General features: G+C 42.8%; 1 protein-coding gene across 1 annotated transcript; it reads left to right on the top strand.

Annotated features, from left to right (window-relative positions):
• CFAP52 (cilia and flagella associated protein 52) lies at positions 1-21,920 on the top strand. Its single transcript, XM_083487567.1, has 14 exons — positions 1-187; positions 1,789-1,988; positions 3,630-3,766; positions 5,149-5,277; positions 6,823-6,922; positions 7,344-7,460; positions 14,139-14,239; positions 15,003-15,173; positions 18,228-18,376; positions 18,857-19,002; positions 19,399-19,550; positions 19,847-19,949; positions 20,111-20,222; positions 21,407-21,920. The coding sequence occupies exons 1-14, from the start codon at positions 103-105 to the stop codon at positions 21,580-21,582; spliced, it is 1,878 nt and encodes a 625-aa protein (XP_083343693.1). The 5' UTR covers positions 1-102; the 3' UTR covers positions 21,583-21,920.
• The last annotated feature ends 4,134 nt before the right edge of the window (positions 21,921-26,054 follow it).

The following is a 26,054-nucleotide window of genomic DNA, read 5'->3' as shown; positions in this document are numbered from 1 at the left end:
TCCTGGGGCAGAGGCGTGTGAGAGCGCGCGGGCCTCCTGCGCGCCTGCGCGGTTTCCTTGGCGACGGCCGTACACAGCCCCTGAGCACTGGAGGAGGAGGCCATGGCGGCCCTCCCGAACGGGGAGAGCGGCTCCACTAACGAAGATCTGGAAGGCCTCCAGCTGGAGGCGATCATCGGCTTCAATGGTACCAGGCGAGAAGAGGGTTGGGGAGGTTGCCTGTGCCTGAGTGAGGTGAAGGGGGCAGGGGCGCTGAGTGCTTGCTCGCTGAAAGAAAAGGTGCCGGGGCTCAAAGTTGGGTGCCTGGAGAAGTGGGACGCCCCGGTTGCGGAAGCTGGTGAAGGGCCGTCTTACCCCATGCCCAAGGGCACCTGCCTTCTTTCCTAGCTGTAGCTTTCAAAACCGTCTCTCAGAACTGTGGAATGGCGGGATATAAGTATTAAAAAAAATACTTCTGCACGTGCATATACCGTACTTTACCCGCCAGTTGTGGGGAAGGGGGGGTAGTGCTAATAAATCTAGCTTTCCCATTTCCATGCCTACATTTCCCATTTCCATTCTTGCTGCAGCAGCAAGACGTATAATTGACAGCGGCCGAGAGAAGTGGCCAAATCCAGTTTTCCAAGTCTCTCAATCAAGAATAAGCTTTCCTGTGACAAAGCTTGTGCCTCTTATGATTTTATACCAAACTGCTTTAACTGTTTTGTGCAATGGTTATTTTGTGAGTTGCTCTGAGCATACCAAGAGGAAAGTCTAACCAACACACAAAAATAAAATAACGTTCTGGGACGTAACCTCAGTGAGCTTTGTTTACAGTCTATTGGAGTCGTAAGGGTGCAGTACCAAGAAATGAGAAGTGAGTTGGTTCAGGGGTCTGGATATGGAGGAGTGATCAGTTGCTGGGCTTTATTTGGTGTGCTTTTAAAGTCCTCTTGGAAGCAAACCAGATGCCCTCTCTGGCTGAAGGCATTCTCTGTAAGTCTGTAATGTATTAAAGGAGGAGCTTCAGTTCAGAATACTTGCTCACCTTGGGGAACTTTCCATGAAAAGCAAACAATGGAAAACCAGCATTGGCGACTGGGCATTTTTTTACAGAAAGTGAGTACAATAGTTGCATTTTAAAGGGTTTAGTGGGGACATAAAATGTAGAGTTCAGTTCACAGAGTGAGTGAGACTTGTGAGTTTTGATTTGGAGGAAGCACAGAGTTGCAGGAAAAGATTTGAGCATCTATGTTTTTCAGCAATCCTGTTGCGGTTCAGGCTGCGGAATGGGAGCTCCTTCAGCATTCTCCCAGAAGCCACAACTGGGAAAAAAAATAGGTTAAATATTTAAAGCTACTGAGAACCACAACCTTCTATCTCTTAGATCTCTGCCCAAAGGTAGGGCGGACTGGGAGCCAATCTGTATGGATCAAAAAGGGTCTGAGCACAGAGTTCTGCCTTAAAACTTTAGGCTAGATCAAACTCTGTATTCAGTTCAGTATATTCCCTAATGCCTGGGAAGAGCAGAGTGGAATGAGAGATTGGGAGAAAATCTGAGTGGCAGGAAACATTATCAAACACTTGTGAAGTGCAGAGCAGTCTGTATGCTGAGCAGCGTGGGTTAGCATGGAACAGACATCCTGTGCTCATACGGTTTTATCATGAACTGTCATTTACTGCATGTGGAAAGCAAAGTAGAAGGTATCTAAGAAGAACCCTCCCTCACCTCAGTGCAGCTAACTAATGCTCAGAGTTCCCTAGAGCATGACTCTGACTTTCTCTTTCATGCCCTTTCTTTGCTTACAGGGCATGTCCCCTTTGGCCTCATCTGCCACCCAGATCGAGAGCACCTCATCTACCCTTTGGGCTGCACAGTCATTGTCCAAGGCATAAATATTCGCACTCAGGCTTTTCTACATGGTCACACCAACAATGTCTCCTGTGTCACAGTTTCTTCAAGTGGATCCTACGTGGCTTCTGGTCAGATCACATTCATGGGATTCAAGGTGGATAAGGACACCTTTTAAAAAATGTATTGGACACCCAGTGGATGCTTCAAACAAAGACCTAGCAAAAGCATGGTTCTGATATCTGGTTTCTCAATACTGGCCTGGTTGTTTAGCCTTTAGGTTGTGTTGTGCCTACTGGTTTAGGTCCCATAACATTACACCCATGAGCAATACCTCTGAACAACCTTGTTTTATTTATTTTCATGTGGGCCCAGTGCAGTTGTAAACATGCAATTCGGAGGGGGATGTTTCAAGCCAAATTTTAAACAACAAGGAAGATGTTGAATTTTTGATTTACTTCATAGCATACCATGTGGCCCTGAGCAAATCACTTCAAGCAAGAGTGTCTAACCTGTGGTTCTCCATGTTGGCTTACAGCTCCCAGTATTCCTGACCATGCTGCCTGCAGCTGATGAGAGTTGGACCTCTAAAAATATCTGGAGGCCCACATGTTAGCCATCTCTGCCTTAGAAACTTTTACTTCCTTATATGGAAGCCAACAGTGTTGCTTAATTACAGTGGTGCCCCGCAAGACGAACGCCTCGCAAGACGGAAAACCCGCTAGACGAAAGGGTTTTCCGTTTTGGAGGCGCTTCGCAAAACGAATTTCCCTGTGGGCTTCCTTCGCAAAACGAAAGCCCATAGGGAAATCTTTGGGACAGCGGGGAAGCGCAGCGCTTCTTCCCCACTGTCCTCGGACCTCCTCCGAAGGCTGGCGGTGGGGCGGAAAGCCCTTCTCCCCGCGCCAGCCTTCGGAAGGCTCCTCCGAAGGCTGGCGGTGGGGCGGAAAGCCCTTCTCCCCGCGCCAGCCTTCGGAAGGCTCCTCCGAAGGCTGGCGGTGGGGCGGAAAGCCCTTCTCCCCGCGCCAGCCTTCGGAAGGCTGCTCCGAAGGCTGGCGGTGGGGCGGAAAGCCCTTCTCCCCACGCCAGCCTTTGGATGGCTGTCCTGAAGACTTGCGGTGGGAGGAGGGTTTTCCTTCCCACTGCCAACATTCAGAATGCTGTTCTGAATGTTGACGGTGGGGAGGAAAAACCCTCCTCCCACCGCAAGCCCCGGGAACAGAGGAGAAGCGCTGCGCCCCTTCCCCTCTGTTCCCGTACCTGTCCTGAAGGCTTGTGGTGGGGAGAAAAGCCCTTCTCCGCACCGCCAGCCTGGCAAGCGGTTTCCATAGGAACGCATTAATTGATTTTCAATGCATTCCTATGGGAAACCGTGCTTCGCAAGACGAAAAACTCGCAAGAAGAAAAAACTTGCGGAACGAATTAATTTTGTCTTGCGAGGCACCACTGTACTGTGTAAACACCTAGACTGAAGACTGAATAGAAACTTGACAATACTTTAAAAATATGGATCACGTGAAAGCATTCATGTTTTTCAGCACTTCTGCCTTGTGTCGATACATTCTTCTTGGCCCTGCCATTTGCCTTTAAAGTGAGATATGCTTGTGTTAGGTAACTGATTCACAGCAAGCTCTCTTACTCAGTAAGCCTGTAGCTGATCTGTAGGGCTGTTTAAGATGAGTTGTTTATGGCTTTTTAAATTTCATGTCTTGTTTTGTTCCAGTATCTTTCACATCACATGTTTTGGAACTGACCTAAGTGTTGTTAATATGCTGATACTTATTTTTGTGTGTTCCAGGCTGATATAATTTTATGGGATTACCAGAAAAAAGAGATGTTGACTCGGCTATCACTTCACAAGGGTAAAATTGAAAGTCTAGCATTCTCTCCAAATGACCTTTACCTAGTATCGCTGGGAGGTCAGGATGATGGAAGGTAACATTAATTGAAAAGTGGTTTTCTTTTTCTTTTTCATTATATAAACCAGGAATCAAATGTGAAGTAGATGACAACCCCTGTCTATGCCTGTCTGTCTATGTCTGTTTCCATTTATTTGCTTTGAGTTCTTTTCAGAACAACTCCAACATTACTTTTCCCTACTCATGTGTTTCCCAAAGATGCATGTGTGGAAGCTGGGAGAAATTAGCAGATGATGTATTTTTAATTTTGAAATGAGGCTGATATGCACAAGTGACAAAGCTGCTGCAAACTGGTCTGTCAGTTAAATGAGTCAAAATCATGTCTGACTGTTCTAGTTTTACTGTTTACACTGTTGGCCTTTCTATCTCTAACTCTTCACACAAATGTAAGAGAAATATAAAAATAAGGGTTAAGAGAATCAGCCTTCAGTCTTTGTGAGTTAAGTAATAAAGCAGACTAAAATACAATGCTAATGGTGGGTGGGCTCCTGGAGGCCCAGACACACACACACACACACACACACATTATTCACAATGGTGCTTGTTCTACCCTAACACTCCTGATTGACGCCAGCAAGTCTCACAACATCTAACTACTAAGTACTGTACATTGATACAGCAAAATAAGTTAGGCTGGACACACACACCCCACCTTGATCTTAGTCCCAGTAAAGTGTATCTTCCCCCACCAGGTTTGGGTCCTGATAACAGTGTATCTGTTTGCAACACCTGAAATATTGGCATCAATATGTTTTGTGATGTTGCGGTGATGTTGTAGTCAATAGTCTCAGTCCTATTCACTGGCAAAGTTAAATTTACAGTCTAATTCTAAGGTACTCATGTCCCATGGAATAGTCCAGATGAGATTCACTTCTACCCAACTATCTTTTGAGTGTCGGGTTTAACTCAGGGAGGGGGAGTGTTTCAAAATGGAAAAATCAGTTTCTTTAAAACAGCTATGTAACAAATGATGTCAAATGATGGTTTAGCGTTCAATGAGGAGTCAAGGAGCTCTTGTTCTCCATGGTTTTCTGCCTATCTTCCTGATTTGAAACATTTTATCTGAACTGGCAACCTATAGTTTGTTCCTGCCCTGTAAATGGGAATCAGAAACCAGCATCTGAAAGCAGCAGGTGCAAGGGGAGGAGGATGGAGCACGCAAGACTGAGGCTCCTTGACTGCTTGTTTTTGTAATGCCATGCCATGGTTTGTTGTTATGCCTGAACCCAATTCTATGTGTCACGCTTCTAAGATTCTGATTTTGTGCATACTTACATTTGAGCCATAATTCAGTGGGAAGTTCTTCATTGTATTTTATCACGTTATGCTGTAAGCTGACCGGAGAACAATGTTAAATGAATCGATGACTGGCTAAAAATTATTTCCCCTTTTTGGCAGCGTGGTGGTGTGGAGCATCCCAAAGAAAGAGGCCATTTGCGGTAGCCCTGCTGCTGCACGTAGTGCTGGGAACCCTACCACACTGGTGTGTTCCAACTGCAGGGATGAAATGTTCATTACTGCTGGAAGGTATGGCTTTGTTTGTGACAAAGGCACCCATTTCATTTTAGAACTTCAAACTCTGCAAATCTATTTCATTGTACAAAAGTGAATGGCAGGAATGCTGAATGAGGAAGAGAGTGGCTTCTCCTTCGGTGTTCCTGAGTACAGTGGTACCTTGGTTCCCAAACTTAATCTGTTCCAGAAGTCTGTTTCAAAACCAAAGCATTCTAAAACCAAGGTGTGCTTTCCCATAGAAAGTAATGCAAAATGGATTAATCTGTTCCAGACTTTTAAAAACAACCCCTAAAACAGCAATTTAACATGAATTTAAATATCTAACGAGACCATTGATCCATAAAATGAAAGCAATAATCAATGTACTGTACTATAAAATAAATAAGACTGGGTTGTAGGTGATTAAAAATAATTTAAAAATTCTTTACGTGCACCGATGATAGTCATTGTTTTGATGGGGGGGGGGGCTTTTATCCATTTCTGCAGTCATACAATCAATCAGTAGCTGAACTGGGTTCCACACAGTCACAAAAACAAGTCACAAAAACGAAGTCAAAAGCCACAGTCACAAGTCAATTCCATAAAACAAAGAACAAATCACAGTCAAAAAAATGAAAAAGCCACACAAACAAAAATGCAAAAAAATAACAAAAACAAAAGCTCCAGATATCACCTCTGTGTTGCATGGGTGCTTGGGACTCAGCAGCTGACAGACTCAACAGGAAGCCTCTGATTAGCAGCGGGGGAACTCAATTTACAAACTGAACACACTCAACAGGAAGCGGAACATGTTCAGCTTCCAAGGCAAAGTTCACAAACTGGAACACCAGCGATCTGTTTCCAAGTTGTTAATAAACTAAGCTGTTCTAAAACCAAGATACCACTGTAGTAGTAATGATGGAATGGTTTTGGATTCCTGACAGGCATTTCCACCAGTTTTAAACTTACCAGTGTATTGAGAAAAAGCTAAATCTTCAAATTTTGCGATTAACAAGAGGTTGTACAGCAGACACCTCCTATAACGTTTACAATGGCCGGGCAATGTAAAATTGCTCTGCACTGTGGCCTTTTAATACTGGAAGGAGGGTGTTTTTGAAATTGCTGGTTTCTTTCTTTCATCACCCATGGTATGCAATCATCTGCTTTAATAGAGAGTGAAGCAGAGGAATCAGTCACCTGCATTTTTGTTGGGGCTTGCTGTATCTTGAATGATGACTACTTATAGCCAATTGCAGGCAGTTTCCATAGAAAATAATGTAGTATGTGGGAGCTTTATGTTATGGTCAGAAAATATATTTATTTTCTCTGAAATGATCTAATCAAGCAACCAGTTCCACCTTCTGTCCCTGGATAACAAGAGAATAGAATGAGTTTGTGTTTAGCTTCTTAATACACTGCAGTGACACATCGTTAGTTGGCATATACTTTTCCAAAGCTGCCAGGCATTGATAGGTAGAAGACAAATAGTAGATTCACCTTTGAATACTATGATCAAGAAATTTGTGTGACATTTTTTTCTATTTAGAGTCAATTTTGAAATATGTTTTTTGGCTGCAGTGGAACCATTCGCGTATGGGAATTGGATTTACCCAACAGAAAAATCCGACCAACTGAGTGTCAAACAGGGCAGCTGAAAAGAATAGTGACATGTGCTATGGTAAGCAGACTGCTGATCTAACAGTTGGATTGCTTTAGTGAACTCTGCTGTTGCGTTTTACTTTGCTGTCACTTGTTTCATTGCTTGGTAGTATTTTTTTGGCAATTTAGTCTTTTTTTAATTGTGCCAAGTAAAAATATTTTTAGAAGGTGTGGGGTAAGATTTAATAAATTAAGTAAATTTGTTGGCATCCATCTGTCTCCAAGTGTGTAAATAAATAAGCTGAACAGAAGTAGTGTCTGAGACATAAAGACACAGAAGAACTCCTTTCCCCCTGTGATTTCCAGGTCCTATGTGAGATGGCATCAAATTTCTATCCTATATTACTCAAAAGAAATTATGACAATGAATTTATGACTACTTGTCATCTTAAAAGGTGTGGTGTGTGCTTCTAATCTTTCTCCTCTTCATTCTTCCCCAGATGACTGATGATGACAGTTATTTTTATATTGGGACGTCCACTGGTGATGTCCTCAAACTCAATACAAAAAGCACATTGATGAGTACCTTTGGCCCAGTGAAGGAGAAATTCAGCCTGGTAAGTGGCTGCTGTGCTCCACCTCTCACTAGCAGAGAGTGTAGTCATGCAGATAGTATAGCAACAACCAACTGTTGTAACCAGTGCTATATTTCCAGAAAAAAGAGGTGCCAGAACCATGAACGTCTCCCTTGTTCTCTTATAATGGCAATGGCGCCCACCTGAGAGGTTTCAGAACTGAGTTCCGGCTGAACAAAAGCCCTGGTTGTAACAAACATTTAGCAGGTGTCAGGTGACAAAGTGCCAGTATAGTTGCATCTGATCCTGTGTAAAACTCCTGACTTTGGGTGGACCCTTCATTCTGAGCAACTTGTTATTTGGGTGTAGACTGAGCTTACCTCCGCCTTGCCTTTTGGTATGTATCTGCAGGGAAGTTTAACCACTTACCTAGCTTCTTTTCTCTGGACTACCTGATAGTTGGGCATCGACTTGTTCACATCTCCAGTAAACTATGGTATGTCTAAGTGTCTATGGGCAAATCTCTCCCAACCTTTGTTTCCCACTGTAAAATGGGATCCCTAACAGTAAGTATTAGGAATATAGTAAACTGCCTTATACAAAGTCAGACAGTTTGCCTACCTAGTTCAGTACGGTCGTGCTAACTGGTGCTAGCTGCTACTTGATCCTTTTAATTGTTGATGCCAGGGTTAGAGATGGGTCCTTCTGCATGAAAGACGTAACCCAAAGTTAATATCTCAGAACTGTTGTTAGGAGGAATGACAAAAGCACTAGTATTATGTATAGTAGAGTACAGGAATCTGGGCATAGGTTTTCTGACATAACACCTAGTAGGGTGCTAAATTTGTTCATATTTCTAACTGCTCCTCTGCCTACCTGACCAAATGGTAGCATCTTTGTGTGGGCAATTTTGAATACCTGGTGAAATTAATCTGTCCTTCCCAACACTCTCATAATTATGTCAGCTCTTTTCCTCATTACATACACTGACTCTTGGATATGTATCAGAATTCTAGTCTTTACTTGTATTCTGTTTTCTCTCTGTTGACAATTTTTCTCAATCATATCTGTTCTCCCACTCAATTTTTCCTATGCATCCCCTTCATCCTAATTCAGAATTGCTCCAGATCTGCTCTTGGCTTCCCTTTTCCCATTCTCCCATTCCTATCTTTGTGTCTTGTGCTATGCTGATCCTATGATTAGGAAAGCTTCCCCTTTCTCTTCTCCATTCTTCCTGAAAACCTGCTTCATTAGCAAAGCTTTCCCTGAGTTACTCTAGACTCACCCTGATTTGATATTTCACTCACTGCTCTATGATACTTGCCTTTACATCATGTGCCTTTTGCAGATTATAAGCCTTCTAACTATGACTGTACAGCATCTGCATTGACTGGTACCGAATATTAAATGGTGAGAGGAGTAGCATCTCTTCTCTACAGAAGGGAGAAGGAAAATACCATGTGGCTAGCAGTGTGATTCTCTCCCCTCTCCATTCTAGTCTAATAAATTATGTCAATGATTTGGATGTGGACTGCTCACTTGGAGCACTCTTCCCTCAACTTGTACTCTCCAGATGTTGTTGGACTACAGCCCCCATCACTCTTAACCAATTGTCTATGCTGGTTGGTGCTGATGGGGGTTGTAGTCCAACACCTGGAGGGCACCAGCTTGTAGAATGCTGACCTAGAGGAGTCTTGCTAACATAATCTATATGTGTTTTGCTCTATATCTCTTTGTGTGTGTGTTTTGCAGGATATGACTCTTGAGGCATTTTAAGATTAAACACATATTTCTATATGTTTATAGAGGATTAAACATGTAAGCTTTTGTGGACTAGAGCTTTGTTACATACATGAAGTAATAACTTGAAGGAAGGTACATTATTCTCTCTGCTATACTCATGGTATTTCATATAGATCTAGCCACAAAAATGTGTATGATGAAGTAGGCTCTATCCAACAAAAGCCTATGCCACAATATTTGTTTTAGCTTCTAAGATATCCTAAGACTCTTTTTTAAAAATGGTATCAGGATTCATTCCTTTATCTTTTTCATCCCATCTTGCAAATAATTACAGTGGTACCTCGGGTTAAGTACTTAATACGTTCCGGAGGTCCGTATTAACCTGAAAATGTTCTTAACCTGAAGCACCACTTTAGCTAATGGGGCCTCCTGCTGCTGCCACGCCGCCGGGGCACAATTTCTGTTCTCATCCTGAAGCAAAGTTCTTAACCTGAAGCACTATTTCTGGGTTAACGGAGTCTGTAATCTGAAGCGTATGTAACCTGAAGCGTATGTAACCTGAGGTACCACTGTATCCCATCCTGGGCCTGTGCTCATATCGTCATCGTTGTCGTCATCATCATCATCTTCATCAAGCAGCTTTGAGACAGCTTCCAGTCATAAAATAAGAAAATAAAAAAAATATTCAAAATCACAATGGCAAGCACAGTAAAACAACTGCAGTGTACTCAGACAGAATACAATACATGATCCAATCAACAAAGTCAACAATACCCAATCACTTGAAGTCAGTGGTGCTCAATGTGCATGACATCACACTAGGGACAATTACTTTTTGTAGTGAGTAAATCAGTCATAATCTTTATTCAAAGGGAGATATATATTTGTTCATCAACTGTAATTTAGGAGCCTCATGTTCTGTTCTTTATAAGTCTTTTGCATAAATGACGTTGATGATAGATGCAGAGCTTGGATGGTTCTTGACAGTTTGAGATGTGCAAGTTAATTCTTACTCGTTTGCACAGACTAGATAGAAAAAATATACTGTCCTTCAAATATTCTTTATTCTAGAGCCAGGCAGTAGTTTTCTAGAGCCAACGAAAACATTAGAAAGAGATTCTGTTTCATGATAGTGTACTCCATTAACATAATGTCTGAAGGACCCAGGATATGCTACCTGTTAATGTATGACACACATGGGCCAGAGACATGTTAATGGTTGATTTGATATCATAGGCCTATAAAACTGGAGCAGAACATCACAATCCAAATAATTGACATGAAGCAATATCTCCAGTCACCAAACACCCGTTAAATATTATTTATTTGCTATATCTTCACCTCTTCTTTCTCTAGTTTTCAGACTTATGAGAGATTCAGCCATATCATCAGAAGCACAAGACAGGCAATTGGTTTAATTAAAAAAACAACCCTCAGCTTTCAGATACAATGTACATGAAAATATGTTTTCTATAAAACATTGTAAATAGCACACAAGGAGACTCTCATGCTGGTTTCTGGAGCTCAGTACTTTATCGAATTTGGATCTCATTAGCAGAGCTTCCTAATTCATTTTAAATATAACAAACTACAGTAACATCTACTGAATGAAATGCTACAAAAAATAAAAAGGTAAATAAAAATTAAAGCAAGTAACCTCATTCACATAAATCCCTTTATTTATTTAAGTTTTGAATATATTCCCCCATTAAATATGTAGCTGATTGTTTCCAGACTCCAAGTCCAGTCTTTAAGATCTCCAGGATAGGCCCTTCTTTCTGACCCTTCACCAGGGTAGCTGTTTCTTGCAGTAATGTGTGAAAGGGCCTTCTTTGTGGTGACCCCCACTTACGGAATGCCCTTCCCTTCTGAAATATAGCTGGTACCAGCCTTGTTTACTTAATGGTGTTCAGCTGATCTGTTAAACAATGGGGGTCAACTATAGTAGGTTTAAGACAGTTTAGAATAATATGTGATGGTTTGGACTATTATCTTTTATCTGCTTTCGTTCTTTGACTGGGATCTTTTTAAAAATCTTTTCATGCTGTAACGTGCCCTGGGATCATTAACTCGATGAAGGGTGGGCTTCAGATTTAAAAGAAATAAAACAAAACAATTATATTGCCATTTAAATCATTGGGATTTTTTATAGTTGGTTTAATAGGAAATGCATTGAAGCAGGCAGCAGAGATGTTCTCTACCGAGTTATCAATACTGTAACTATCTGGATATGGTTTTATTTTCAACTGACGATGAAAGATGCTTTGAAAGCAAAGTAAGGAAAAAGGCATTTCATTATAGACACATTGCAGCCTGAGTTATTCAAGTAAAAAGAAAGAATTGTGTGTCTTGGAAAGGGGTTATCAGAGATACTGGGATGTTTACATTTGAAAGCAATTAGGATGGATGCAGAGCTTCATTTTCCTGCAGGGAAATAAGTGAGCTTTATTTGGCTTGGAAGTTATCTCTTGTAATCGGAATCAGTCATGGCTGTGATTTCTTTGTGTAACAAGTAAATAATAAAAGAAAAGTTAAGCCATCCAGCAGCCTTTGTGTTTAGCTCACAAGGGAAATGGCAGGGTGTAAAGTGGAGTATTGCATCATTAATATGAACTACTGAGCATAATGAATAACAAGTGTGGATTATAAAGCAATCTGCTTTCTCACTGTGATTCAAGGGACAGTCATCATAGGCAGGCTTTGTCCGTCTGAAGATTCTCTTTTTTGGTAGCTGTTAGTTGGTTTCTGATATGATTCCGTTGCAATAATTGGAACTTGCTTCCAAGTCAAGCTGTTTAGGACTGAGTGATGTCAGCAGTCTATCCAGGAAAATTAAAGCCCTGACAGGATCGTGTTAACACCACACATTACCTAGCAAGGTAGTGAAAACCTGTCATCATGAAACTTCTCAAATGTAAGAGAGTTTATATGTAATTGTGCCAACTGTGTGTTTTTCCCCTTCTTCAAACCAAGTCCTGTCTTAGAAAGTAGTATCCTGCAACATATCAAAAAACAGAGCTGATGTGGATTTGATATTTGGACACTTGTAAAGTCCCATTGACACCCCTAAGAAAGATTTGTGTTTAAAAGTAATCCTGCTTCTGCATAATAATTTATAGAGAATAGGAACACCTACCATTTGGCTAATAATTTGTTCCACACCATTCACAGATGTTTCTTCTATGCCTCTTTGTTTTAGAAGGGCATTACATTTGGTAATTTGGTGGGAATTTCTGGAAGGCAGCAGAAATCACATTTTGGGGCGTTTCCTAAAAAAAACCAAAAAAACCCTCAACAATTTTTTGGGATGTCTGGATTTTTATTTCTTGAAATATGGCAACCCTACATCTTGGAACACTGAAACAATATGACATTTTCCAAACTGTTGCCCCCCTACATATGTTTTTGACTACAACTCCCATCGACCCCAGACAGCAAACTTAATGGTCTGGGATAATGGGAGCTGTGTCTTCCAGATGTTTTGGACTGTCAGTTTGAGGAAGACTATGAGGTTTGCATGGTTAAAATTTACCCAGACTTCACAAGAGCTCTGCTCATAAATGTTCATGTGATTGGCTGCATATATGACAGGGGTGATGAACCTGTTATCTTCAAGATGATTTTGGACTACAATTCCTGTCTTCCCTGATCATTGGCCATTCTGATTGGTGCTGATGGGAGCTGAAATTCAACTGTCTTAAACTACAATAGCTCAAGGCTCATGGAAAGTTCAGCAGTGCCCCACCAAGATGCCAAGGCAGGAACTGAAAGCACTTGGAACACTTGCAGGACCTTGGATAGTTCCAATATCCTTCCATGGTATCTTTGCAGCCTGCTGGTTTTTGAGGGACCTTGTTCTGCAGCCTTTTACCCCTATGGAGCTGGAAAGACAATGATGCACTGGGGGTCTCCTTCAAATTGGAAGAGACTGGCAAGGCTCTGTCCCTTAGCTGGGGCTGTGCTGTCCTGGAAGTTCTTCTGTCAAGGACAAAGATGAAGTCTTGTTCTTCTCTGCCACACAACTCATAGTCTTTGTGAGTTGTGGGTCATTATACCAACAACATCTGGTGGGCCTCAGGTTAGCCTCCTCTGCGATACAAATCAGACCTAAGATCGCTGAGGGTGTCCCATAGTGTTTGGCAGTAAAAACCTGGAAATTATCAAGGGAGGAGGAGAATCATCCATTGGTTCCGTATGCTGAAATAAATGCAGAAATGACAAATGGAGACATTTTGGGAAGAAGATAGAGGGCTGCATAAACTATTAAGCTGGTTCAGGAAGGAAGTTCTTATGTGACTGCTAAATGAGCAATGAAACACTCAGAGAGCACTCTTTTATCATGTAAATAATCTTATTGAAGACTTCTCGTAGTGATCTTCCTCTTACCTGCTTCACAGTCCTCCCTTCTTCATTGTCATTCAGCATTCTACATGTCCTGTCTATCCATTCTCAAAAGCTCATCCTGTTAATGTCCATCTCCTAAATTTATGTCTATATTTTCATGAATTAGATCTTAAACTCTAAAAGGCACTTGACATTTTATGTGACTTCTCAGGAAAAGGCTGACCTAAGTGCATGCAGTGTGAAGAGGAGACACACACCACCAGCACCACCCAGAAAACTATTCAGGAAGAGCCTGCTGAACCTGAACCTATTCAGGAAGAGCCTGCTGAACCTTACCACAAATACTAGTGGACCACATAAAATGCATGTGCTTGTCTGTCCAGGGAGGTGGTGTTCAACCTGATATGAATAGAGCTGTAAAAGGTGTTTCTTTCCTTGGTTATTTTTACATTGCTGAATAACAACAACTTTCCCTCTTTTGATAAGTCAGCACTGGTAAAAGAGTAATCTTAATTGCATACACACCACCTCAGATTGCAAGGCAAATACTCTGATCTGTCCAATCATCCTGCACAAATACAGTGATTTGGCTAGCATATAAGTGTCTTAATCCTGCTTTTTCCCCCCCTACAGGGAGTGACATCTTTGCTATTGCTGAAGACGGGAGACTTAGTCATTGGTACAGGAGCTGGAATTGTAGCTCTTTGTTCAGAATCAAACTATAAAGTAATAAAGTGAGTTTCTGAACATTCATTAGCAAGGATATTAGTGCACCCTGGTAGTTGCTTTCAACATGGAAATAATGTGTATGATTACATTGTGCCACCTACTTTTTCCATGGGGTGAAGTGAGTCAGTTTTGAATTTATTGAAACAAAATTTGAATTTTATTTTGAATGTCAAATACATTTAGTTGCTACTTTGTAAGCAGAGAAACTAGAGAATAGAGTGTTGGTGCTCTTAGCTAGACCACTAGAAAAGAGAGCTTTTGACTGGAAAATGAAATTAGAAGTTCCATTTTGTCAAGAGAGCTTCAGACCAAAATCACTAAATATGGATCTTTACACAAGAGTTGCTAGCTTAATTTGATGGCTTTCAGTTCACAAAATCCAATGCAGAACTATAGATTTGTTAAAGTGTATTCTTGTCATCCAGTTGTGCTCAAAAATAAACCAGTTTTATTTTTCAGCCAATTTCAGTTAATAGATTATGGAAAATATCCACAGCTTTTCCCCGGAACATGATTAAAAAAAAATCACAAAGAAGCATTAATAATAACAACAACAACAATTAAGAGGAGAAACAGGAACATTAAATGCTTCCTAATCTCTCAAATTACAGACCGAGTACTGAAGCCAGGTCCTACCATGGGCTATTGGTGGAAGAAAGGATAACAATGCCGAAAACAAACATTAACTTAAACAAGCAAGGCCTGGGTAGGATGAATGGTCTTTTAAAAAAGTCATTTTCAGTACCAAACTTTCTTTTGGCTTTACAGAAAAGTTCAGTTGGAAGGTGCTGTCACATCCATCACGCCACGAGGGCAGGGGCACCAGTTTTTTGTGGGCACTGAGGAGGCTCAGATTTATCGGTTCTCATATTCGGACTTTAGGGATGAGCTCATAGCCACCTGCCACAATGAGGCCATCCATGATATCATTTTTCCATAGTAAGTATGATCCAAAGAATCTTGTTAATCCTGCATATATGTACAAGGTACAGTGGGTTTGGTAGACAGCAATCTTAATCTTTTGGATGGTCCTGTATGTTCACTGACTTGCAAAGGGGGGCACTTATTTAGGGTTAACAAAACCAGCTAGTAAACTGTAGGCTCTAGCCTGCAGGAAATTCCAGGAAGCAGGACAGACAAGAAAGCAAATGGGGTTGGAGGGTTGTAGTCTTAAACATCTGGTATGCACCAGGTTGTGGTTTTACTATCTGATTCTTTGTAGGTTTTCTCTCTGCTTTCTCTGCATGGTTACAATAGCTCTGTCTTGGAGCTTTGGATAAGACGCCCTATGCTGACACTGCACAGAGACGTATCATAGCATTTCTGCTTATGTTATTTTCAAAGACATCGGCATGCAAACCAATGTGTTAAGATGCATGGGAAAACATAATGCACACATATGTTTTCCCAGAAAAGATGTGAGCACACCCAGCAAAGAAATAATGTTGGAAGCAACCCTCAAGTTGGTGGTTCTTTCTAATAAGCCCAAGGTCTATTCAATCCCAGTGCTCTGGGTTTGGCACATTCTGGGGAAAAGAAGAGAATTTAGAGAATAGAATACTTTGGGCAAGGATGAATGGAAAGAATCAGCTGGATACTCACATAATAGGAGCTTGGCGGGGGGGGGGGGGGTTACACTCTTGCCAGTGCTGCTCTCCAATAAAATTTGCTTTGCTCATTGATGTTTCAGCAAATATGGCCCTCACATTCTCTTACCTTTCTGTAATGACTGGACACCTGCCAAATTCTGCACTGCAAGTAGATTTATACACAGATTTATATGCACAGTCTTCTTCTTGTTCTTTCTGGGTCTGCAAGGCCTTTGGAGCATTTCTGTGAAAAGATTCCATTTCATTTCTAAGGTGTCCTTTACATGCAGCCCCCAGCTTCATGGAAGCTATTTTTTTCATGAAAAGTTCCCCTATAATTGGGGTTGTATGTAATTGATTCAGTCAGGTGTGCAGAATCACACTGATCCCATGAGAAAGACCCACTTCAATTGCCCCCACCATGTGGCCAATCTGTTCATGGAAATGTGGGAGCCACATTGGGAGAAATCTGATCCCAAGTAGCTGGGACATTCATCCATTCATTTTATTTGTATGCCACTTTCCCACCCAAAATTCATGCTGAAAGCAGCTTACAACAAAGAAACAGGGATGCATTGCGGCCAGTTGAATGGCATTTTATTTATTGTTGCAAGTCTGACTGCCCTCTTTTCCACCTCTAAAGCGCTGAATGTAAATTAATCCATGGCTAGCACTGCAGTGGCAATGTTGTGTTTCACAAGGTGTTTTGCTTGGTTAGATTCTGGGTGTGCCATATGCTGTGCTGTCTGTCCTAGCTCATCATCTGTTTGAATTCCCCTCATGAATAGGCAGGTGACTTCCCATTTGCTGTCAGTACTGAGACTGTGACATTTCTTCGAAATGATGGTTCAGTTGCTGTCTCCTGCAAATGGAGCCTGGCAGTATGGGGCAGAAGGACACGGTGGGTTTTGTAGGCCACAGCTGTCTCCCTTGCCCTACCTTTCATGCAATGTCAAACATTTTGCTAAGTTACATCAAGACGAGTGCTGGGAACAATTGCAGGTCGCCCTTGTCATCGGAGTGCCAACAGACATATCTTCTGTTTAATGAGACAGCCCTGTGAGCTTTACAGTAATCTGACGCTTGCGTGTGATTCATGCCTCCTGTGTGAGAGCTGTTCAGATGAGCTTGATGGAATGGCTATTGTTTGCTTTCACTTGAATTACTCATCTCTTTTCTCTTTCTGAGCAGGATACAGTGCAACCTGTGAACTATTCTTTTCTGTCTTGACTTATTCTGAAATACTTCAAAGTGATTGTAGTATTCTACTGTTCTGTGTACAGAGGATGGACTGCTTGACTCTAGTATGAGATTGACAGAATAATTTTATTTTAAGCAAAGATTATGAGGGGTTATTTATTTGTTTAAGGCATTTATATACCACTTGATCATTATTATTCTGCTGGAAGCCATCCAGAGTGGCTGGGGAAACCCAGCCAGATGGGTGGGCTATAAATATTATGATTATGATTATGATTATTTCTTCTAAGTGGAATGGAAGTAAAGAGCTCATGGGAGTAACGAAACATGACTGGAAGCTAAGGTGTGATAGCCATGAAGGGCACTGAAATGCAATGTCCTCAAAGCTGGGGCTTTAACATAATTAGCACATGCTTAGCACATTCTTAGCACATGTCTCTCTGTTGGGGCATTTGTGGGCCTACAAATGTTGCTGCACTGCAACTCCCATCATCCCTGACCATTGGCCATGCTGGCTGTGGTTGATGGGAAGTGGAGCTCAACAACATTGGGAGGGCAACAGGTTCCTCATCCCTGCTGTAAGGGCTTTCAGTCCAAGTCCAGCATTAGGGAAAGGGTTTGCCCTACCCCAGATCCAGCAACTCCTTTGAGCAGTCAACCTGGAGGTTTTGAACATGTGGAGGGGAAAATGTAACAAGTCCCTTACCTTTTTCTACTCACACCTGCTCCCTAGAGCTGCTGCTCTGCTTTCCATCAGAATTGCCCGGAACTAGTAATACACCAGTAGCACCAGTCAAAGTGGCAAGTAATAAGCTCACCCATTGAGTCATGGTACTCTACATGCTTCATATCTATTATCTTCTCTCACTGGGCAAATCACCAGATCTGTGACATTCAAGCTCTCATCCATTTCTGAATTACCTTGAGAGCCAGTTTGAAAGTGGTTAGATCTTATTCTCCATTATGGTCATTTAATTATCACTGTGTGGATTTGCTATAATGTGATTATAACATTCACTTTTGAGCTGGACTTAGACACGTCAAGTTTCTTCTCAAAATGACTATGTTGGGTGTTCTGAATGAGAAAGGCCTTCAGGGGAATATGGCCCAGTGGCTCAGCTCTGGCATTTTAATACTGTGGTTATTGAGAGTTAGCAGCAATTCTGTTGGAATCTTCCTAAGCCAGATTCTCTGCCTCCCATAGTGGTACATCTGACTTGTTTGCCACCTGCTCCAAGAATGATATCCGTGTGTGGTATACACCTGAAAACAGGGAGCTGCTACGAATAACAGTCCCCAACATGACCTGCCATGCCATAGATTTTATGAGGGATGGCAAGAGCATCATTTCAGGTAAATACATTCTGCATGTTCCAGTCTATTGTAGAATTGTATCCACAGACAGTTGCCCTATGTTTTAAATTGTCCTTCTGTCATTAGATTCTGCCCAGTGCTTTCAAAGGTCTTTGTAGAACTACTGCTGTTGCCTTATGGGTAATTGAGCTACAATTGTCCACTGCATAATTTGGAATCATGGAACGGAGAGAGAATAGTTTTGTTGAATCCCCACAGACCTAAACTCTGTGGCTGCAGCTTCTTACATAGAAATCACCTGCTGAAGAGTGATGCTGTGAGTGCCATATCTTTTCCTTAGCATTTTCCTTGGCAAGAGCAGGTCATCAAAGCCATGTGATCTGGACATTGGCGAGCTCTGTAGCAGAACTGTGCGTTTTCTTGCTGCTTCCAGCCATAATGACCGTGAAAGTAGCAAAACACCAGGTGAAGGAAGGAAAAGTAGAAGAGACTTAGCAAAATCTTTCTATATTATTTTAGCATGGAATGATGGGAAGATCCGTGCCTTCACCCCAGAAACTGGGCGGCTAATGTACGTGATCGAACATGCTCACAGCATGGGTGTGACGGCTGTGGCTACCACAAGTGATGGCAAAAGAATCATCAGTGGTGGAGGCGAAGGCCAGGTAATGAGCCCTCAAAGTCCTTGGATCTCCTTTGCAGATTTCACCAACTTTTGTACTGATGGATTCCTACCTACAACACATTTCTTTTTAATGAGACACATGGCCAGTTGTGTGCCATTGCATGCTGAATAACTGTGTGGTGTATATATCCTGTGGCAGAGCAGACCCAAGAGCCTATGAAGCTCAAGCCCCACGTTGAAATTTCATTTCAGCCATGAATGCTTTCTCCCAAGTAGCCTTAAGCAGACCAATTCCTCAACTATAGTCCACATTATAACAGGGGATAATGATACTGGCCCCAAAATATACGGGATATTTATAGATTGCCAAGATAAAGCACTTAGAGAAAGACACTATATAAATGCATTTTCTGAAGATTCCGCTTTTGGGTTACAGGTGAGAGTATGGGAGGTTGGCAAGGAGACGCGCAAACTGGAAGAGGTCATGAAAGAGCACATCTCTTCTATTTCATGCATCAAGATCAAGAAAAATAACCAGGAGTGTGTCACGGCCAGTATCGACGGATCATGCATTATCTGGGATCTTGTGTAAGGCCCTTCTTGCTTGGAATCGTGGCTGTCTGCAGCCACAGTATTGTGCTAATTTCTTCTTTCAACTAAGAGGGTTATCTTGAAGAGACAAAAAAGGGAAAAAAGCAGGGTGGACTCCAGGGTCTTCTGGGATTTCAGTGCATGCCTCTGCAGCTGAAGGGGACTTGGCTATTTTATAAATCACAGATCAGTAGATCAGGGTCTGAAAAGTAAGAGTTATTGGTGGAGGGCTCTGCTTAAACCTAACAATACGTAACCTCAGAAACACTGGGTGCTTTTCTCCCCACCCCCAGTCGCTTCATGAGGCGTCAGATGATCTTGGCCAACACCTTGTTCAAATGTGTGTGTTACCATCCTGATGAGCACCAGCTTATTACAAGTGGCACAGACCGGAAGGTGAGTAAAGGTAACACTGGGACATGAGCCCAGCAAGACGGGTTACTGCCTAAGTACCCGGCTGCATGTCTTAGACGTCTCTTGGAGTAAATGTATGAAATAGGTTACTTGTTGCTGCACAGAGGAAGGCTCTCTCACACAGGTTTTCTTCTGGTTTCTAGATTGGTTACTGGGAGGTGTTTGATGGGTCCCCAATCAGAGACCTGGAGGGCTCCCTGTCCGGTTCTATCAATGGGATGGATATTACATCAGATGGAATCATCTTTGTCACTGGTAACATTGAATTTTAAAAAATGAACCTTATACTGGAGAGGCATTGTTCTCCTTCTGCAGAGATACTTGCTCCTTTTCTCATTCATTCCTGACAAGATCTTGTGCTATTGAGAACTGAAACTAAAGAAATCAGATATACTCTGTAAAGGCCAGAAAGAAAATGAGATTTGACTTTGAAAAATGTGGTGGTGGGCTACTTCTGAAAGGCTGCAATCCTATACTCATTTACCTGGGAATAAGCTCAGTTGTACTCAATGGTGCTTAATTTTGAGTAGACTTGTATAGGCTTCTATGATAATCATTATCGTGAATGACTGCACTCTGAGGTCCCTGTTGAAATCCATTGTTGGATTAGGGAGTTGCTCCCCATAGTCTTCATTCATGTATCATGCTCGTGGCTCCCTTCCTCCATTCATGTTGCACAACTTACACTTCTGACTACCATTTTCCAGCCCATTTTAGCCCCAAAATTCATTCTATATATACTCTTTCTCTGAGTATGGATCCTTTTGGTTCCAAAATGGCACTACCCACACACAAAACAAAGATATCAGCATTCCCTTGGGGGAAGTCAAAGGTTTGCATAATTACAATAACTCTTTGGAAAATATCCCGAGGAGAGAGGAAACCCAAAGCAACTCGCTGAGGGCTGAGTAGACTTAACTGGCTCAGAGTGCTGACTGTTAGAGGGGATGAAGTGGTGCAGATGACTTAATGATGGTGCCGATGGTTCTCCAACCTTTTGGGGCCTGGGAGTACGTTGGGAAAGCTAAGAACCTCTTCCTGCACCACAAAATGATTGATCAGACAGACAAAAGACGCAATGCTCAGAATCACCTCCTCCCCAAAAAAACCAGGCAAAACATCCACGCCCTCCCAAAACAAAAACATGGAAGAGGAAAGCAATTCCTCCCAACAAAATACCCCAATCTTTTAAAAATAAAAATAAAAATTGGGAGAGCCTTGGTAAGCATGAAGGGTTGTGTGTTGCCGAGGACACGTTGGTGCTGATGGATTAGAGACTCCTGAAATACATTGCCATGGGTAGGCTGCCTGGAACCTTGAGCAGGAGCTCTCCAAACTGCAGCATTTTGTTGCAGCTGCCCCTATTCTTTGCTTATTCCTTCAGTGGATTGCTGGCAGTCTTTCACAAGTCTAACCTTCCTTCCTTCTCTCCCCTTCAGGAGGTGATGACCACCTAGTGAAAGTGTGGGATTACAACGAGGGTGAAGTGATGTTTGTTGGGGTTGGCCACAGTGGCAGCATCACCCGCCTGAAGATCTGCCCTAACAACAAATACATTGTGAGCGTGAGCGCTGATGGTGCCATCCTTCGCTGGAAGTACCCCCATGTCCACTGACGCCTAAGAGCAGCTGCCGCTAGACAAAGATTCCAGTTCTGAACTGTTCTTTTTTAAGTTGATGTGCTTTTCAAAACTTAGAAGCCCTTGCTGCTCCTAAGGGAGATAATAGTTCACTTTGTTTGAAATAGTCAGACCTTCCTGTAGTATTATTGTCCATAGATCCAAGTGCCTATTGTCTGCATTGGTTTCAGTTGGTGCTTAATCACATGGCGCTGTGAACCCCAGGCCTGGCACATTCGTATTTATGTTTGTGATGTATTCTGTTTGAAATTTCAGTTCAGAAAACTGTGTCATGTCCCCCTCCTTCACAATGTATTCTGTGTTGTGCAACTCTACCGCTCTGTGTGCATCTTTAATTCGCCTCTGCTAAAAAGACAAAAAGCTTAGAATCATAGCAGCAATTCCACATTTGGAAAGGCTTTCGAAAGCTATTGTGTTCAAGTGATGCACTGGAATGCTAACCCCAGCAGTCCCTGTCAAGATCAGAGTGTAGGAATCTGCCTTATGTGGAGATAGAAGATCGGTCCCTCCAGCTCAGGATTGTCTACATGGACAAGCAGCAGCTCTCCAGGTTGCAGATAGGAATTCTTCCTGGCCTTGCTTGCAAGCTTCTGCATGTGTTCCAACACCACTGGCAGACCTCCATTTTTTGGGCCCTGAAGCTTGGGCAAATCACAACCCCTTTACAACATCTGTGCTATTGACTCTCAAACTTCGGGATTGTTGAAATATATACAACAACAAAAATAATCACTTTCAGTTGTGTGACTCAAACTGGGTCTACTAGACCCCAAACTTTTAAGCAGTGTGGACTATAGTTTATTCTGAGGCCCCTCCAGAATTAAAGGGCCCTGAAGCTTAAGCTTCATTAGTTCATAGTAGATGTGCCCCTGTCTACCACTAAGCTACAGTCCTTCCTCTTCGTTAAGATACTTGTCTCCTCTTGAGATTTTGCGGAGAGGGCTAAGCCCTTCAGAAACTTATTTCATTTACCAGTTATTACTGAGTTTGTTTATTGTAGCCATAATCCAGAACAATTATGATTAGGAAGCTTTTCCTAATATTATCTTCATAAAACTATCCCACTTCTTTTTCATATGTTTGAATTCAGAAACCCAACTGGATAGGAAAGGGGACTGGAACAACACGCCCTGCTGTTGCTCAGAATGCTTGAGGTGCATCTGGTTTGGCACCTAATAGTGCAGTTTTTGACTTGCAGCCTCTGTCTCCTTGAATATACCAAGCTGCATGTGATCCTGGAAGTCTTTACTTGCCATTCTGAATGGGACTTATTATTGTGACATATTGTGCATGCATCTCTTAAGGTATCATAAAAGCCATTAGGTGCTCACTTTAGACCAGCAATGAGGAACCTGTGGCCTTCCAAATGTTGGAGTCAAGCTCTTGCCAGTCCTAGTAGTTGGGGTGGGGTGGGGGGGGGTTGCAGGGTTCCCACCCCTGTTTTCCACCAAACAACTCTTTCTAAGCATTTTTCCTACCTCCTATGGAATCGTGAAATGACCAACAATCCTGGTGTGATAGGAATCAGCAGCAAGTTACTTTCCTGTGACCTGTAAGCTAAGCTCCAGCTATAGCCATGAAAAAAAACTGAGAAGGTGGCTTCTCAGGACCTGAAAAACTCTTTTCTCTGAGGAAGTACCGAATCAAAATCTCGCCTGTTCTACCAGCGTTTTGGTTCTGTTGTCCCTGCAGTGCTGGAACTGCTTTACAATGGTTGTCACTCCTGCTCACTGTACTGGGAGATTAGCTCCGTGAACAATCTAGCTTCTGGCACAGACCTGAATGAGGAATAAAATTGCAGAGTGTGCTTGTATTACTGCTAATCCACCCCTCCGGGGGGGGGGTGAATACAAGGAGACCATGCAAGACAAATGCTGGGGCATGGCGCCAAATGACGGCATGTGATTATTTTTGAACATGAGGGGTATTGGGAATTATTCCTACTCATGTCAGGTATCCTCTCATAAGAGAGAGCAGATGCCCTAATGGATGTGGATTTGCTGCATCCTATAGCAAAGGTCCTATAGGGACGCGGGTGGCGCTATGGGTTAAACCACAGAGCCTAGGACTTGCCGATCAGAAGGTCGGCGGTTTGAATCCCCACGGCGGGGTGAGCTCCCGTTGCTCGGCCCCTGCTACTGCCAACCTAGCAGTTCAAAAGCACGTCAAAGTGCAAGTAGATAAATAGGTACCACTCCGGCGGGAAGGTAAATGGCGTTTCCGTGCGCTGCTCTGGTTTGCCAGAAGCAGCTTAGTCATGCTGGCCACATGACCCGAAAGCTGTACACCAGCTCCCTCAGCCAGTAAAGCGAGATGAGCGCCGCAACCCCAGAGTCGGTCACAACTGGACCTAATGGTCAGGGGTCCCCTTTACCCTTTTATAGCAAAGGTGAGGAGCCTTAGGCCTGGGGTCCAAATTGGTCCTGAACCTCAGGACTCTGCCCAGGCCACATCCCCTGCCTAGCAAAACACTCTTTCATTGGGCCATACTCCTCACTAACCCTGCCTTGCGTTCCCCTTGGGCATGTTTGCCTGCCTGCAATGTTCCTGGACGCAAGGGTGAGGGAGGTGAGTGTGTGTAGAAACTAGCCTGGTGTACAAAGGCAAAGTTTGCATTAGTTGCTCTGCTTGCTTTTGTCTCTGTCCCTTGCTACCACCGTCATGTGCTCCCCAGAGGGGAATGTGGCTCTCAGGCTAAAATCCCCCCCATCCCTGATCTACAGTATCTTTTCCCTCCTGTGGAATAAAGTCAGAGCCTGTAAAAGCAGCTGAACCCATTTCACAAACTCCAGCTTTGTCAGTTCAGTGGATTTGTCTCTCAATGGTAAGATTAATCCAACAAAATTCCTGGAAAAGTCTCACTCTGAGGCTGCTCCTTTTAACATATATGGTGATCATGGAATAATCCCTGCTTGCTGCCCATTTCCCCAATTATGAATGAGCATCCATCTCATTGCAGCGTGCTTCTGAATAGTTCCGACATGGGGACTGCCTTCCTGTACAGCAGCAAGCACATTAACCACAGTGGGGACTGTTTTGCCATTTGGTTTTTAACAGCAGGTCAGCAACTTTGACCCAGTTGGAGACAGATAATGAAGAGCTTTCCTTATACCCCAGTAACAAATCTGGGCCGCAGCACTTAAGGCTGCAATGTGGAGATTTGAATGCTTTCCCCCAACTAATTGTTGGGGGAAAGGGGCCTTGCCTTGTCATCACCCTGGCATGCTATTTTCCACTTGTCAAAGTGTTTTCTAGCCAATGTAGTGCAGAGTAGGCTGCCGTTGGGTGGGGCATTTCTGAAATCCAAAAAGATTTGGGGATACGGCCTTTGCATTCACCCACAGTTAGGGTCAACACACAAAGCAGTCTACTTCTTATAACTTTCATTTCTGTGTCACATTTTAAAAAACAAGTTCCAGGCATGTGTATGTTGGTGATTTTGGTTCTTATGCTTCAGGTGCTAAACTACTTTAAGCTGGATTTCCTCCCAAATAGCATCCGCACTAACTGATTCGCAGTATTGCCTGAAGGTGAGAAGGTGAGTTTATCCACCTGTGTTCATAACTTTGGGGCCATAGCATCAAATGGTTTCCATGTACAAAACGGGTTCTCCATCAAGCACATGGATGCAGCCTTCATGCAATCTCACACCACCTCCAACAAAATTTCAGTGGAGGCTGTTCACACAAGCTTGCTGCTTTGGTGAATCAGCCCTGGTGTCCTTATTTTTGTGCTATGCTTGTCCCTTATCTCAGAACCTCTGCCTTCGTTTTCCTAATCCACCTTCCTCCACATGCTTCACATCATAGCATCATCTCTGGAGCAAATGAGATTGACTTTCGCTTCTTGACACGCAGACCTGACACACAGGAGGGGGCGTAAAATGATTTCCAGTCAATGTTCTTCCTCGCTAGCTCAAGGTTCCCTTGAGCTCCAATCTGAGGCAAAATTGTGGTTTTATTGAAGCTGGTGGCTAAAAGCTTCCATTATCCTAAAAGACCCCAAGTTTTTGCTACCAACCGCTCAGCAGGAAAATGTGTGTGATTGAAGGTGGGGCAGGAAAGAAGGATTTGGGCAATTTGATCACATGACCTAACAAGAAGCACAGATTCCTCCCACTGCAGCTCAATTCTCTTTGCTGCCTCTTCAGTCATCATAATCTTGAGTGGGAAAGCACATTTTGTGTACATCAAGTTATGTAACTGCACCCTGTAACAATGAAAGGTGTACAGGGGTGCTGCTATTCATTGTACCTGCCAATGCATCCGCTAGAGGGCACCCAAATGCTTTTCTACGCCGCCTGGGAAAAGTTCAGATTTGGATTTTTACATATTAAATTTACTTTATGCCAGCTGCTTTGTAAAATCAATTCTGCTGTGGGAGACTGCTGGGAGAAATTTTTGTGTGTGTTATAAGCCAGACTGCCACTTTGCCTCTTCAGGCCTTCT

Source organism: Podarcis liolepis (genome assembly GCF_965112155.1).
Source record: "Podarcis liolepis genome assembly, chromosome: 2".
Taxonomy (NCBI): domain Eukaryota; kingdom Metazoa; phylum Chordata; class Lepidosauria; order Squamata; family Lacertidae; genus Podarcis; species Podarcis liolepis.
This window is presented reverse-complemented; position numbering and strand designations above follow the sequence as displayed.

Bases quoted from the DNA above. Each gene is read 5' to 3' on its own strand.
- CFAP52 (XM_083487567.1), top strand. From the start codon at position 103: ATGGCGGCCCTCCCGAACGGGGAGAGCGGCTCCACTAACGAAGATCTG. The intron at 1,989-3,629 runs GTGGATAAGGAC...TGTGTGTTCCAG, and splicing joins TCACATTCATGGGATTCAAG to GCTGATATAATTTTATGGGA. The intron at 19,950-20,110 runs GTGAGTAAAGGT...TCTGGTTTCTAG, and splicing joins CAAGTGGCACAGACCGGAAG to ATTGGTTACTGGGAGGTGTT.